Below are 13,942 nucleotides of genomic sequence, written 5' to 3'. Positions count from 1 at the left end.
AGAGTAGAAGTAGATAGAACGGTAGGAATGAGGCAGAGCAGCAAGGTAAGATGTATCCTAAGCAAAGAGGTTCAGAGGTCACAGAGGAGGAAGCGTTCAGATGCCTCCTGAAGAGGGAGGGACTTGGCATCGATTGAGACAAGGGTGGCGTGACTTCTGCAGGCGCGTGTAGAGGCTCACCGCAGACTGCAGCGTAACGCCGGGCAGTAGAACGCTGAGATGACTAACAGCCTGTTCCTCAGGAACCGGCTGATCTTCATGATGTTGTGTTAAGAGGAGCGGACAGATGTTCAGTAAACGCGAGCTAATTGTCAATCACCACCCAAAGACATGTCTCTGTCCTGGACTGCTCTATTCTAGATCCAGACTGAGATGTTTGGAAGGATGTTCTGAGCTTGAGGAGAACTCTAGGAGAGTACACTCTACTACAGTAGTTATGAGCAATAACAGGTTCTGCTCAGATCTACAGCATCAACTGTTTTGATGGTTTATCATAATAATGTTATGTTATATGTTATAAATGTTATAAATCCTTATTACTGTTGTTTAGTTGCATAGCTGACCCTGGCCGCGTCTTCTATCCAACGTCATTCTTGGATGACGTTGTTCATGTGCGTGTTTGTGCGTTTGCGCGTGTTTGTGTGTGTTTGAGTGTGTGTGAGTGCGCAACACTTGATTTTTACTTTGCAGTGATGGGCAGGTGTGTAATCCAATGAGCCATGAGCCACGTCATCCAGGACATGATTAGAACCCGCCCAGTGTTTATACTAAGTGAGGAGAGGCAGTAGATGCAGAACAAGATCCACTCCGAGGGGATTCAAGGCATGCTGGAGGCTAACAGCTGCTGGTTTCCAAGCCACATGGAGAGGAGCAATGTGTCAGAGAGGATGATGAGCGATGTTGTGATCTGGAGGTAGGCAGGGGGCTCTCCAGAGTCTTCCCATCAAGGTAAAGGATGGGGGTGATGACCTTGAGGCTCAGACTCACCAGAGATGGGGAAAGGGGTGTGGTTGTTTGTTTAGATTACGATACTATCTATGTACTTTGTGTAATGGAATATGTCATAATAATATACATAGACAACTCAGTATTCCATCGCTAACCATACGCACATAGCCAGCTGAGCAGAAAGGCCCACTGTCCTTGAGATGGCTGGCAGCTGCCTCTTGTTTTCTATACGACTCACATTTATCAAGGAGCCAGCTCTCCCCTGGGACTGTCAGCCTGGGGAGTTAGTCAACGTTAAAATGTATTGGCCGAATCCAACTGGTTGAATGGAATCAGGACTGCGACCCAAGGTTTAACTCTGCAACCGACGCAGGTCAGCGTGGGTCTGGTGCGTGCTGTGAGTCCTATGAGACCTCCGGACAGGGTCTGGGGTCCTCATGAGACCTCAGGACAGGGTCTGGTGTGTGCTGTGAGTCCTATGAGACCTCAGGACAGGGTCTGGGGTCCTCCTGAGTCATATGTGTCCAGACCTCCAGGCCCGTGGTTGGCCTCTCAGTCCTCGGTGAACACAGAGGATGAGGCGGCGGTCATGATGCTGGTGTTGGGAGAGGAGCCCGGGGGGGGGGGGGGGCTGGTTAGCCCGTTGTCTTTAACGTGGTTTCATGCTCCACACGTAACCTGGAAAACACGCTGTAACGTAGGAGCTGGATCACGGCGGTGATGATGTGACCCTCATGGACTGACGCAGAGTGCCCCTGGATGTTCTCTCTCTGGGATCATCCTAACAGAGAGCCAGTGTCTCCGGCGTCATGGGGCCGAGCCCTGAGCCAGAGACAGAACCTCGGTTTGGCCCGCGAAGAGCATGAAGCTCAGAGAGAGGGACGGCCGGGGCTGGGGCGAGGAGCCCAGAGAGACGCCTGAGCCATGACCGCTGAGCCCCCATGGTCCTAAAGACCACCACCAGTACCCTTAAAGACCACCACCCATCAGACCCTCCAGGATTTCACGATGTTGCGATTTGCAACTTCAACGCAACATCAACCAATCAAAACAACACACCGCCTCTCAAATTGAGGGCGGTGTCGCAATTTAACCAACCACCGCAACTTTCCCGCAAATTTGACCAATCAGTGGCGTCGTCTTGAACTGACGTCGAAAAACTACCTTCCATCCGTCTCGGAGGTCCGAGGACGTTGCCTAGCGAGACGCACAAACACGCCCCTTTTCCTCGGACGGCGAACTCGCCATCTCGTTTGAACTCAGTGGTGACCGAGCAAAATTCCGAGACAGAATTCAAGATGGCTGCGCCCATTGTGACTTGAAGCATGAACTGTTTTCATTGTGCTTGGACCGCTTTGGTGGTTTAAATGGTCATTTCAATCACTCGTATTACTGCATTACCTTACTGCGTCCGTATCTCTGTACACAAATATATTGTATTTGTGTACAGCACTTTGGTCAACTACTGTTGTTTTAAATGTGCTATATAAATAAACTTGACTTGACTTGACTATGGCCTATAGCCTACTTATTTTGGAGCGCCTGGTTCTCTGCCAATGCTACCGCGACAACAGCTTTCCGGGTGGCGTCCATGTTTTCCTCCAACGACCAAGCGAAATAATAAAACGCTTGAAGTGTGGGCCTGGCGTCAGATCCGAGATCCGAGTCGGTTCGCAGAGAATACTCGAACGCAGCATTACTACTTCAAGCGATTCAAGCATTCATGCAGCATGTGCGCGTCCAACGTTTCACACATGCCGACCAAATTAACTGCGAAAGATCGCGAAAAGGTGTCAGCTTAGCTGAGGAGGGAGAGCAGTTGTCTTGTACCTGAAAGGTTGCTAGTTCAATCTGCAGCTCCTCCTAGCTGAGTGTTGATGTGTCCCTGAGCAAGACACTTAACCCTGACGGCTCCAGACGAGCTGGCTGTCGCCTTGCATGGTTGACTCTGCCGTCAGTGTGTCAATGTGTGTATTAAACGATGTAAGTCGCTTTTGATAAAAGCGTCTGCTAAATGCCCTAATTGTAAAAGCAGTATCCTGTATTCTACATGAAAGCGAGGGGAAATTATTTTGCACTGCTTGCAATATTGTGGTGGAACATAAGCGCAAATCTTCCATTGATAAGCATTTTGCCACCGCGAAACATAACTACAGGCAGGACGTCAGACAACGAGGCAGATCACTATGTCACAGGCTGCTGCATCCAAGCCAGCGCGGAAAGAATCAAGAATCAATTATTCATAGGACCGTTTCTCAGTGTTTTTGTTCTTTTAATGAATGTTTTTTTCGGTAATAACTTAATCTTTAACATATTTCTCTGGGAAAATTGCAGTAATAATAACTTAATATCTAACATCAGGAAAATCTCCACTTTGTTCGCAACTTTCACTTCCTCTCGCACTGTCGCAACAAAAACATTAAAAACACAGCAACTTTCATTGCAACTTTTTGGAAAAGCTCACGCAACATCAGGCATTTTAGGCCGCAGCAATCTCAAAAGAGGGTCTGCGAAATCCTGGAGGGACTGACAAGTACCCTTAAAGACCACCACCAGTACCCTTAAAGACTCCTACCAGTACCCCATGGTCCTAAAGACCACCACCAGTACCCTTAAAGACCCCTACCAGTACCCCATGGTGTTAAAGACCCCTGGCAGTACCCCCATGGTCCTGAAGACCACCACCAGTACCCCATGGCCCTAAAGACCACCACCAGTACCCCATGTTCCTAACAGACCACTACCCCCAGTACCCCATGGTCCTAAAGACCACCACCAGTACCCCATGGTCCTAAAGACCACCACCAGTCCCCCATGGTCCTAACAGACCACTACCACCAGTACCCCATGGTCCTAAAGACCACCACCAGTACCCCATGGTCCTAACAGACCACCAGTACCCCATGGTCCTGACAGACCACTACCACCAGTACCCCATGGTCCTAAAGACCACCACCAGTACCCCATGGTCCTAACAGACCACCAGTACCCCATGGTCCTAACAGACCACTACCACCAGTACCCCATGGTCCTAACAGACCACTACCACCAGTACCCCATGGTCCTAACAGACCACTACCCCCAGTACCCCATGGTCCTGACAGACCACCCCCAGTACCCCATGGTCCTAAAGACCACCACCAGTACCCCATGGTCCTAACAGACCACCAGTACCCCATGGTCCTGACAGACCACTACCCCCAGTACCCCATGGTCCTGACAGACCACTACCACCAGTAGCAGGGGGGGAGTTCTCCCCCAGGAAGGCTCCTGCTGGTTCAGCCCACCCCAGCAGGCAGACCTGGTCCCGGGCCAGGTACAGGACTGGTTTCGGCTCCAGGCCTGAGGAGCGCCTGGCTGTAGAAGAGGAGGAGCAGGAAGCCGCACGTCTGAGCGTGAAACGCTGTGTGTGGGTTTTTAGATGTGCGTCAAAACACTGACCTTTTCACTTGTGCTTTGGTATGAACTTTGTAATCCCTCGAACATTTACAAGAGCGAGCACCGGGTAACCCCCCCCCCCCCCCCCACCCATACGCATGCAAACACCACACCACACACACACACACACACACACACACACACACACACACACACAACACCTTACACACTCACATACAAAGGAACTATGGCTTTAACGTTGAATGTCCCACAGACCTTCAGTTCCTAGCCTCCATGCGTTGTGTGTTCTACGCACACAGAACGGATCACAACAATGTGGCTCATCTCCATCCTACATGCACCCTCAATGTGGCTCATCTCCATCCTACATGCACCCTCTTTCCAGATCACCTCACATCGTGCGCTTCAACCACCAGCTGCAAAGCTTATGAGAAGATTGCGTTTGATGAAGATACCTGGATTATGTCAGACGTCATCATAACAACAAACCATGCATTCCTCACTGCCTGAACACAAACAATGGACTGGAGTTTGCCCACATGCTCTGGCTCACATCATCTAATGTGTGTATGTGTCACCTTTCAAACCTGTGTGTGTTTGTGTGTATGCGTCACCTTTCTCTCTGTGTGTGTGTGTGTGTGTGTGTGTGTGTGTGTGTGTGTGTGTGTGTGTGTGTGTGTGTGTGTGTGTGTGTGTGTGTGTGTGTGTGTGTGTGTGTGTGTGTGTGTGTGTGTGTGTGTGTGTATCGCCACAGCTTCTTGGGCTGGTCGTCCACTCTCTCCTCCCCATCATGGTTCTACTCCCAATGGGGCTGTCCAAGAATAGCCAGGAGGAACGTCCTAAAGCCTTCCTGGGTGAGAGATACTGGGCAGTATGAGGGGAGTTCTCCGTACAACATAAAGCTATCCCAACGTTGAGCTGGTAGAGGGACTGTCTAACCCACCCACACGTTATTGGCTTTTAAAAGCATAGAACATGGATGTTAAATACTTATAACAGATGCATGAAGGAGTAGTAATCGTAAGGCTTCAACCTTGAATCGTGTCTCACAGACTGAATCTCACAGGGGGCTGATTCAGCCTCTTGGCCTTGAGATTAAAGATAGTTTGGCTCGCTGTCGTCGAGGGACGCTTCAGGGTTCATCAACAGCTACTTTCTGTTGCTTTAGTTTCGGATCATCCGGAAGACCGCACTGTTCTCTTCAACAGCCCGGGAGGAAACATCACGTGGTGACACATTTCTACCACTGACGTCATTGTCCTCATCTCCAAGCAACCCCCCCACCGGCACTGACGTCACCGCGAGCCGAGCCGAGCGGTTGCCCGGCAACCCGTGCCTCGCGCTCGAGACCGGCCCTGCCGCTCCGCTCGACGCTCTGACGCGCGGGTGACGTCAATAGTGCAGGAGGAGGAGTTCCCCTCGCGCTGTCTGTGGACTCCAGTGCATTCCAGCGGAGCGCCGAGCAGCACGAGGGACCCAAGCCGAGTCACGAGCATCTTACGGCTCGCTCCCGCAGACCACCACTTCACAGACCACCGCTCCAAAGACCCCCAACCGCTCCAAATACCACCACTCTACAGACCACCGCTCCGAAGACCTCTCTCCCCGTGGGGTCAAAGAAAACCAAAGTGCTGCTGCGTCCGTTTGTTAAACATTATTTTCCTTCAGTGCACCTTCTCTGTTTGTGGAATGACTGCGTTGGCCCGTGAGACCTGTGTGGACTGCGAGACCCGTGAGAGGAGCTGCCTGCCGGACGCTTGCTAAGGTAGGGACGTTTCCTGGATCATGTTAAACCTTTATCGGTGTCAGGACCCGTCTGGATTCTTGAGGATAGCAGCAGAGCATTCCTTAACCTGAGGTTGGCATCAGAGCCATATGGGAAATAGACGGCAAACTAAACTAAACACATTTATGATGTCTTCAAATGTATGCTCTTTTAAGCATTAGGCTACAACTCATTATAGATAAGGTTAATTATAGTTAATTCATGTGCTATTTATCATGCAATGTAATTGTATTTATGTATTTTTTTCATTTTGATTTCATGCAAATGTAGATTTAATTAAAATTAGTCATTGCCTATAACATTTAAATCTATACAAGAGTACTCTGCAGCAGGGAGTCATGAATGCATCAACACTCAGCAGGTTCTAAGGTGGTGCTGACCTCCACCCGACACCATGGTGGTGCAGACGGAGAACAGTCCCGCGGCTCCGCCCAGCGCCGCCCACGGAAGACCCCTCCAGGTGGGCTTCTACGAGATCCTCCGCACCCTGGGCAAGGGGAACTTCGCTGTGGTCAAACTGGCCCGCCACAAAGTGACCAAGACCCAGGTGAGCAGAATGGGGGTCAGGGGGGGTCTGTGTTCACCGTGGGGGTCAGGGGGAGTCTGTGTTCACCGTGGGGGTCAGGGGGACTCTGTGTTCACCGTGGGGGTCAGGGGGGGGTCTCTGTTCAGCCACCACGTCATAAGGACACACATGTTTCATTTTGACGGGTCATCTAGGATGTCACATTATGTAAAAGTGGTAACTGTTGCAGGTAGCCATCAAGATCATAGACAAGACACGGCTGGACCCCCAAAACCTGGAGAAGATCTACAGGGAGGTGCAGATCATGAAGCTGCTGCACCACCCGCACATCATCAAACTCTACCAGGTGAGGAGCTGTGTGTGTGTGTGTGTGTGTGTGTGTGTGTGTGTGTGTGTGTGTGTGTGTGTGTGTGTGTGTGTGTGTGTGTGTGTGTGTGTGTGTGTGTGTGTGTGTGTGTGTGTGTGTGTGTGTAATATACTAAGTGGCACCATAGAGTGACAGTACTCAGTCAGAACCGAGATCTAACCTCGACCCGTTGGTCAAGGGGCTGATTGTAGGGTTGCACAGGGGAGAAATCTTCAGCATCAGAATGGTGCAGAGTCGTTTTTGTCGTGATGCGACGTCGTGTTTTGTTGGGAATGTTGGTGACTGGTTGCGTTTGGCAAAGATGCAGTGAATTCTAAGCATACATTGAAAAAAAGCATACACACACACACACACACACACACACACACACACACACACACACACACACACACACACACACACACACACACACACACACACACACACACACACACACACACACACACACACACACACACACATTCATGTCTCGATTGTGGTGTGTGAACAAAGGTCATTGCTGTGAGTATGAATACGAAAAAAGAATGTCTGGGCGTGAGAGAGAAATATAATGAGTTAAACATTAGTCATAGCCACATATAGACAACAGGTGAAGCTCTGAGGGCATCACGCTATGTCTCTGGGGGACATTACAGGCGGGGTCAGGTCATTATTTTAAAAACATTCTTTTCATATTAGTTGAATTCTCTTCAAATCCCGACAGCATCAAATTCATTTGATTGCTAAAACATGCGGTATCCCGGTTGTTAAGGCATGGGGGGGTAACTGAGGCATGGGGGGTAACTGAGGCATGGGGGGTAACTGAGGCATGGGGGGTAACTGAGGCATGGGGGGGTAACTGAGGCATGGGGGGTAACTGAGGCATTGGGGGGTAACTGAGGCATGGGGGGTAACTGAGGCATGGGGGGTAACTGAGGCATGGGGGGGTAACTGAGGCATGGGGGGTAACTGAGGCATGGGGGGTAACTGAGGCATGGGGGGATAACTGAGGCATGGGGGGGTAACTGAGGCAACGGGGGGTAACTGAGGCATTGGGGGGTAACTGAGGCATGGGGGGTAACTGAGGCATGGGGGGTAACTGAGGCATGGGGGGGTAATGAGGCATGGGGGGGTAACTGAGGCAACGGGGGGTAACTGAGGCATGGGGGGGTAATGAGGCATGGGGGGTAACTGAGGCATGGGGGGTAACTGAGGCATGGGGGGTAACTGAGGCAACGGGGGGTAACTGAGGCAACGGGGGGTAACTGAGGCATGGGGGGGTAATGAGGCATGGGGGGGTAACTGAGGCATGGGGGGTAACTGAGGCATGGGGGGTAACTGAGGCAACGGGGGGTAACTGAGGCAACGGGGGGTAACTGAGCCATGGGGGGGTAACTGAGGCATGGGGGGGTAATGAGGCATGGGGGGTAACTGAGGCATGGGGGGTAACTGAGGCAACGGGGGGTAACTGAGGCATGGGGGGGTAACTGAGGCAACGGGGGGTAACTGAGGCATGGGGGGGTAATGAGGCATGGGGGGTAACTGAGGCATGGGAGGTAACTGAGGCAACGGGGGGTAACTGAGGCATGGGGGGGTAATGAGGCATGGGGGGTAACTGAGGCATGGGGCAGCAGACACGCACACAACGCAGGGTGCTGCTCTCCCTCCGAGAGCAGGTCCTTCTGGTGACCTGCTAGTGACCTCCACCTCTCCTTGCCCTGAGGGGGGGTCAGGGGTCACTCCCCTCCAGGGTGTCGCTCCATGCCTCCCGCTCTGGGGTAAGCGTCCCTGTGGTTCCCTGACCTCCGGGGTTCATCCGCTGGGAGGCTGTTTGAAGGAGACCAGCGTGACTCACGTGGGGCTTCGGCTTGTTGTCTTCTACTGAGTTCTCCACCCGGAGGGGTTTTCTGGAGAAGAGGAGGGTGTCTCTGATTTCAAGGAAATGGGAATCGCGTCTTTTCCGTTGAATTCGTCCCCCTCCAATGCGCAAGTCAGGAGGAGTCTTGGGAGTGTTGTTCTGGCCAAGAGAAAGGGAGGGAGGGGGCGAGGACACTGGATGGATGACACATGACACGGTCTGTTGCCAACTCAGAGGAGGTCATAGTGTGTGTGTGTGTGTGTGTGTGTATGTGTGGACGTTCATGTGCGTGCATCCTGCGGAACTAGCAGAGGAAGAGATAGACTCAGGAAAGAGGAGGAGAGGTCAGAAGACGTCCACAACAACCAGAGCTGCAGCTGCTCAAGTACTTCAATGTGGAACATTGCCACCAACCAAAGGCCGTGGCTAAACTGTCTGTCTCTCTCTTTCTCTCAGGTCATGGAGACCAAAGACATGTTGTACATCGTAACAGAATATGCCAAAAACGGAGAGATGTTCGGTGAGTACAGAGTACATTGCTGCATCATCCCGTACACTGGTTCTGTCAGATGGGTGTACTGGTTGGGACTGGTTTTTAAGCTCCCATGTTCCCTTGCAGACCATCTGACCTCCAGCGGCCGCATGAGTGAAGACGAGGCACGCAGGAAGTTCTGGCAGATCCTGACGGCGGTGGACTATTGCCACCGGCGGCACATCGTCCACCGAGACCTCAAGACGGAGAACCTGCTGCTGGACGCCAACATGAACATCAAGCTAGCTGGTGAGTCGGCCCACAGACCGGAGGGGGACGGCACCCTCCCTACGGATGTGACCTGGTCAGGCTCCTTCATGGATCACTGCCATTAGACGACTTTAGTTCTTTAGCTAAGCGAGTGCCATAATGATTCACTTTGTGTGAGGCTAATATTCTCATGACTGAATTAGACGTCAAACAGCAACCTCTGTTATGTGTTCAACATCTAATACAAACATATAGAAGAAACGCAAAAACATTCACAGACATCCATACATAAACACAGGAAATGTGATGGCGTGAATTCAGCCAGACAACGAGCCCTTTGTGCACTAAGTGACAGTATTATTAGCTTGATTATATCTGTTCCATTCCAGTCCTTTGGCCCAGTGGAACCTAGACTTATCTTACAAACCACTTTTCCGCCATAAGCCGACGGGAATCGCAGAATAAGATGGAAACACCCTGAGCTCTAAGTGGTTGCTAATTAGCCCTCCTTCTCCCTCTGGGTAGACTTTGGATTCGGGAACTTCTACAACGCGGGCGAGCCGCTGGCCACGTGGTGCGGCAGTCCGCCCTACGCCGCGCCTGAGGTGTTCGAGGGAAAGGAGTATGAAGGCCCTCAGCTGGACATCTGGGTGAGCCTCCAGAACTCTGAGAGTAGCTCCCCACCACAGAGCGACCAGCACAGTCCCCGGGCCTCTGCCCCCGCTCTGCCCCCGCTCTGCCCCCGCTCTGACCCCGCTGCTCCTCTCCCTCGTCCTGCAGAGCCTCGGGGTGGTCCTCTACGTCCTGGTGTGCGGGTCCCTTCCCTTCGACGGCCACAGCCTCCCTGTGCTCCGGCAGAGGGTCACAGAGGGACGCTTCAGGATCCCTTTCTTCATGTCGGAAGGTAGGAAGTCCCCACACAGGCGCAGGGGGAAAGGACTACCCAGCTATTGCTGCAGTTAGAAATGAGGGGTATTAGAATGCCAGGCTTCCCTGTGTTGAGCTGAACATAAACAGAGGATCTCATCTCGTCCCTTCTCCCTCCAGACTGCGAGAGCCTCATCCGTAAGATGCTGGTGGTGGACCCGGCCAGGAGAATCAGCGTGGCCCAGATCAAGCAGCACCGCTGGATGATGGCGGACCCGGCCGCCCCCCTGCAGACCCTGGGCCATTCCTTGACGGAGTACAGCTCCAACCTGGGGGACTACAGCGAGCCGGTGCTGGGCATCATGAACGGCCTGGGCATCGACCGCCAGAGGACCATCGAGGTAAACCCGACCCCCTGGATCTGGGACCTGAAACGGTGCTCAACATTTTCAGGAGGGTGGCGGGGCATGAGTCAGGGTGCAGAGGGTGGGAGTGTGAGGATTAAACTGAACGGTGTGTGAGCTTCCTGACGCCAGGCTGCATGCCAGGGGGCTTACAGCTAACTCTGATGGTAGAAATAGCATCATCTTTGTCATTATACAATCAGTGCCCTAAAGTAGCCCTTCTAGCAATGTCGTTTTTGAGGGCCTCATGCTGTGGGTACAGGATAGGATAGAGCGGAAAGCAAACCAACAGCCACTAACAAGCACCTGTGTGCTTCTTCAGTCCCTACAGAGCAGCAGCTACAATCACTTCTCCGCCATCTACTACCTGCTGCTGGAGCGGGTCCGGGAGCACCGCGCCCGGGAGCACCGCGCCCGGGAGCACCGGGCCCAGCAGCTCAGCCGCCAGACCTGGACCCAGAGACCCAGGAGCCCCTCCGATACAAGCGCCCCAGAGGTGGGGGCCATGCCTGACCTTTAGCCCAGACTTTCAGAAGTTCAAGACCTGTAAATTCAATATCTCAACCTTCGACGTTCCTTCTCTTTCCTCAGCTGATTACGGACCCCAGTGACGGCTTCAGAAACACACCATTTTCCATTCCGACCACCACGTGTGGCCATCCTGTTTACCCCGAAATGGAGTGCGACCAAGGGGGATTGTTCCAGGTAAAACCTTAGATGTTATAGTTTGAAACTAGCACTATCCACGTTCCTTAGAAAACAAAGCTAGCGCTCAGCATTCACACCCATATGCCTCCAGTCCGTCTGCGGCTAACTGTTAGCATACCCCCCATCCGTCTCCAGTCCGTCTGCGGCTAACTGTTAGCATACCCCCCATCCGTCTCGTCCGTCTGCGGCTAACCGTTAGAATTCGCCCATCTGACCCATGTCTGTCCGCGGCTAACTGTTAGCATTCCCCCCATCTGTCTCCAGTCCACCTGTGGCTAACCATTAGCATTCCCCCCATCTGTCCTCAGTCTGTCCGAGGCTAACCGTTAGCGCTCCCCCCTGTCTCCAGCGAGTGGTGTTTCCAGTGGAGGCCAGCCTGAACCGGCTGCTGTGGAACCGCTCCATCTCCCCCACCAGCCTGCTGGAGACCAGCATCAGCGAGGAGGTGAGGCCGCATGACCTGGAGGAGGAGGAGGAGGCTGGCCGGTCCCCCGGACCCATGGGCCTCCCCACCACCGCCTCCCGGAGACACACGCTGGCCGAGGTGTCCGCTGGCTTCCATCGATGCAGCCCACCTTGTGAGTATTCCCTCACAGGAGCGGGTGCTTTTGTTCCGATGTCCTGTCACGATGCTCTGGCTCTACTTGAACTCCTTTATTTTCTGCCCTTGCAGGCATCGTGGTCAGTCCTTCAGACGGTGCCTCTTCTGACGGCTGTTTGAGGTCCTCGTCCAGCCAGCATCCCTCTATGCAGGCCTTCAGCGGGACTGAGCGTGGAGGCCTGCTCCCTCCAGGATCCTCTCTGGCCCTCTCCGCCCACCTCCTGCCCCAGACGCAGGGCCGCCTCCCTGCCGCCAGCTTCCAGGAAGGCCGGAGAGCCTCCGACACATCCCTCCCACAAGGTGAGAGGAACCGACCAGCTTGAGTCATCACAATAACAAATACTGACCTGAGAACTCTCCTCACAGTCGGTGCTGTTTGGTGTGACTGGCCACCAAAGGGTATTTTGTAGCTCACTACTTCCTGTGCCTCCTTGCAGGACTCAAAGCGTTCCGCCAGCAACTGAGGAAGAACACTCGCACAAAAGCGCTCTTGGGATTAAACAAGATCAAAGGTCTGACGAGGCAGGCTGCCCCGCCTCCTTCCTGTAACCGTGGCAGCCGTGGGTCACTGGGTCCGACCCTCTCAGAGCATCGCAGCATGCTCGAGGAAGTGCTGCATCAGCAGAGGTGAGCTTGAGACGTGGGAGCACATGCATGCTGGCTAATGCATGCACTCACAAATGCAGAGAAATAGACAAAAACATTGACTTGGTGCAGCACTTCATCCATTAAATCCACTTTGTCTTGGTTGAACAGGATGCTGCAGATTCAACACCAGCCAAAACCCCAGGCCCTTCAAGGACCATCCTCCCAGAATCCCCGGCTGTTCCTGACACAGCAGACCTCGCCGTCCCCTCCCCCAGCCACTTTGTTTGCCTCTTCAGCTTCCTCACACCTCCAGAGCGACCCACAGTGCTCCCTGCCTCCATGCTCTCTGCCTCCGTGCTCCCTGGCTCAGTGCTCCCTGGCTCAGTGCTCCCTGGCTCAGTGCTCCCTGGCTCAGTGCTCCCTGCCTCAGTGCTCCCTGCCTCAGTGCTCCCTGCCTCAGTGCTCCATGCCTCAGGGCTCCCAGCCTCCCCAGACGGCTCCGGTTGTGCCAGTGTGCAGCCCCTGGCAGCAGCCCCTCAATCCACCTTCACAGTCCAGCTCCTGCTCCTCATCGTTCCCCTGCTACCCGTCCAGTGCCTCCCCGGTGGCCTCTGCTGCCGACCTCCTGGAGGCCCACCTGCACATCAGCCAGCCGCCCCACATCAGCCACCCCTCCAGCCACCCCTCCAGCCTCCAACTACAGCACCTGCCCCAGGACTTGGGGATCGGAGGTCCCCTTGTGCTCCCGTCTGGTCCAACGGCCTGGGACCTGGGCTGCCTCAGCGGGGACAACGAAGACGTGCAGGAGCCCGGTCTGGTTGGACAGCCGCAGCTGAGCAGCTGTGTGATGGTGAAGTGAAAACATGAGCAATCCCTCAGACCAATCATGTGCTCGCTAACTATCCTACTGGTGGAAAGGTGTCTGGAGAAAAGGCAGGAGTGGAGGCAGGCAGTGGACTAAAGTTCAAACAACATGAAGCAAGCAACACGTTTACATTTTGTTTTGAAGATAGGATGCACAAATGCGTCTTCTTCACAAATCTACGGATATTGGTCTCTCGTGTGGATATGGATGTCTCTACTTTGGGTATAATATAGACTGAAGTCTAAGCAATAACCAAACTCTGGAAGGCTTTGAATTTTTACAAGATGACCAGAGAAGCAATAAC

At 53.3% G+C, this 13,942-nt stretch overlaps 1 protein-coding gene across 4 annotated transcripts in view; it reads left to right on the top strand.

Moving 5' to 3' along the window:
* Positions 1-5,807: 5,807 nt before the first annotated feature.
* sik1 (salt-inducible kinase 1) overlaps positions 5,808-13,942 on the top strand; it is a 10,088-nt gene continuing 1,953 nt past the window's right edge. The window contains exons 1-14 of one of the 4 annotated variants that reach the window (XM_056579326.1): positions 5,808-6,112; positions 6,495-6,680; positions 6,889-7,005; positions 9,320-9,383; positions 9,483-9,644; positions 10,131-10,255; positions 10,386-10,509; positions 10,653-10,873; positions 11,199-11,372; positions 11,468-11,581; positions 11,934-12,162; positions 12,258-12,485; positions 12,623-12,812; positions 12,942-13,942. The exon at positions 12,942-13,942 is cut by the window's right edge and continues 1,953 nt beyond it. In XM_056579326.1, the coding sequence (XP_056435301.1) occupies positions 6,528-6,680; positions 6,889-7,005; positions 9,320-9,383; positions 9,483-9,644; positions 10,131-10,255; positions 10,386-10,509; positions 10,653-10,873; positions 11,199-11,372; positions 11,468-11,581; positions 11,934-12,162; positions 12,258-12,485; positions 12,623-12,812; positions 12,942-13,632 (2,592 nt within the window). In that variant the 5' untranslated portion in view covers positions 5,808-6,112; positions 6,495-6,527 and the 3' untranslated portion in view covers positions 13,633-13,942. Of the gene's footprint in view, positions 6,681-6,888; positions 7,006-9,319; positions 9,384-9,482; positions 9,645-10,130; positions 10,256-10,385; positions 10,510-10,652; positions 10,874-11,198; positions 11,373-11,467; positions 11,582-11,933; positions 12,163-12,257; positions 12,486-12,622; positions 12,813-12,941 lie in introns of all 4 variants that reach the window. The other 3 variants (XM_056579325.1, XM_056579327.1, XM_056579324.1) reach the window with 3 other exon arrangements.

The sequence above is a fragment of the Gadus chalcogrammus genome, chromosome 20 (genome assembly GCF_026213295.1).
Source record: "Gadus chalcogrammus isolate NIFS_2021 chromosome 20, NIFS_Gcha_1.0, whole genome shotgun sequence".
NCBI classification, from domain to species: Eukaryota; Metazoa; Chordata; class Actinopteri; order Gadiformes; family Gadidae; genus Gadus; species Gadus chalcogrammus.
The sequence above is the reverse complement of the archived record's forward strand: the minus strand, read 5'-3'. Positions and strand labels throughout refer to the sequence as shown.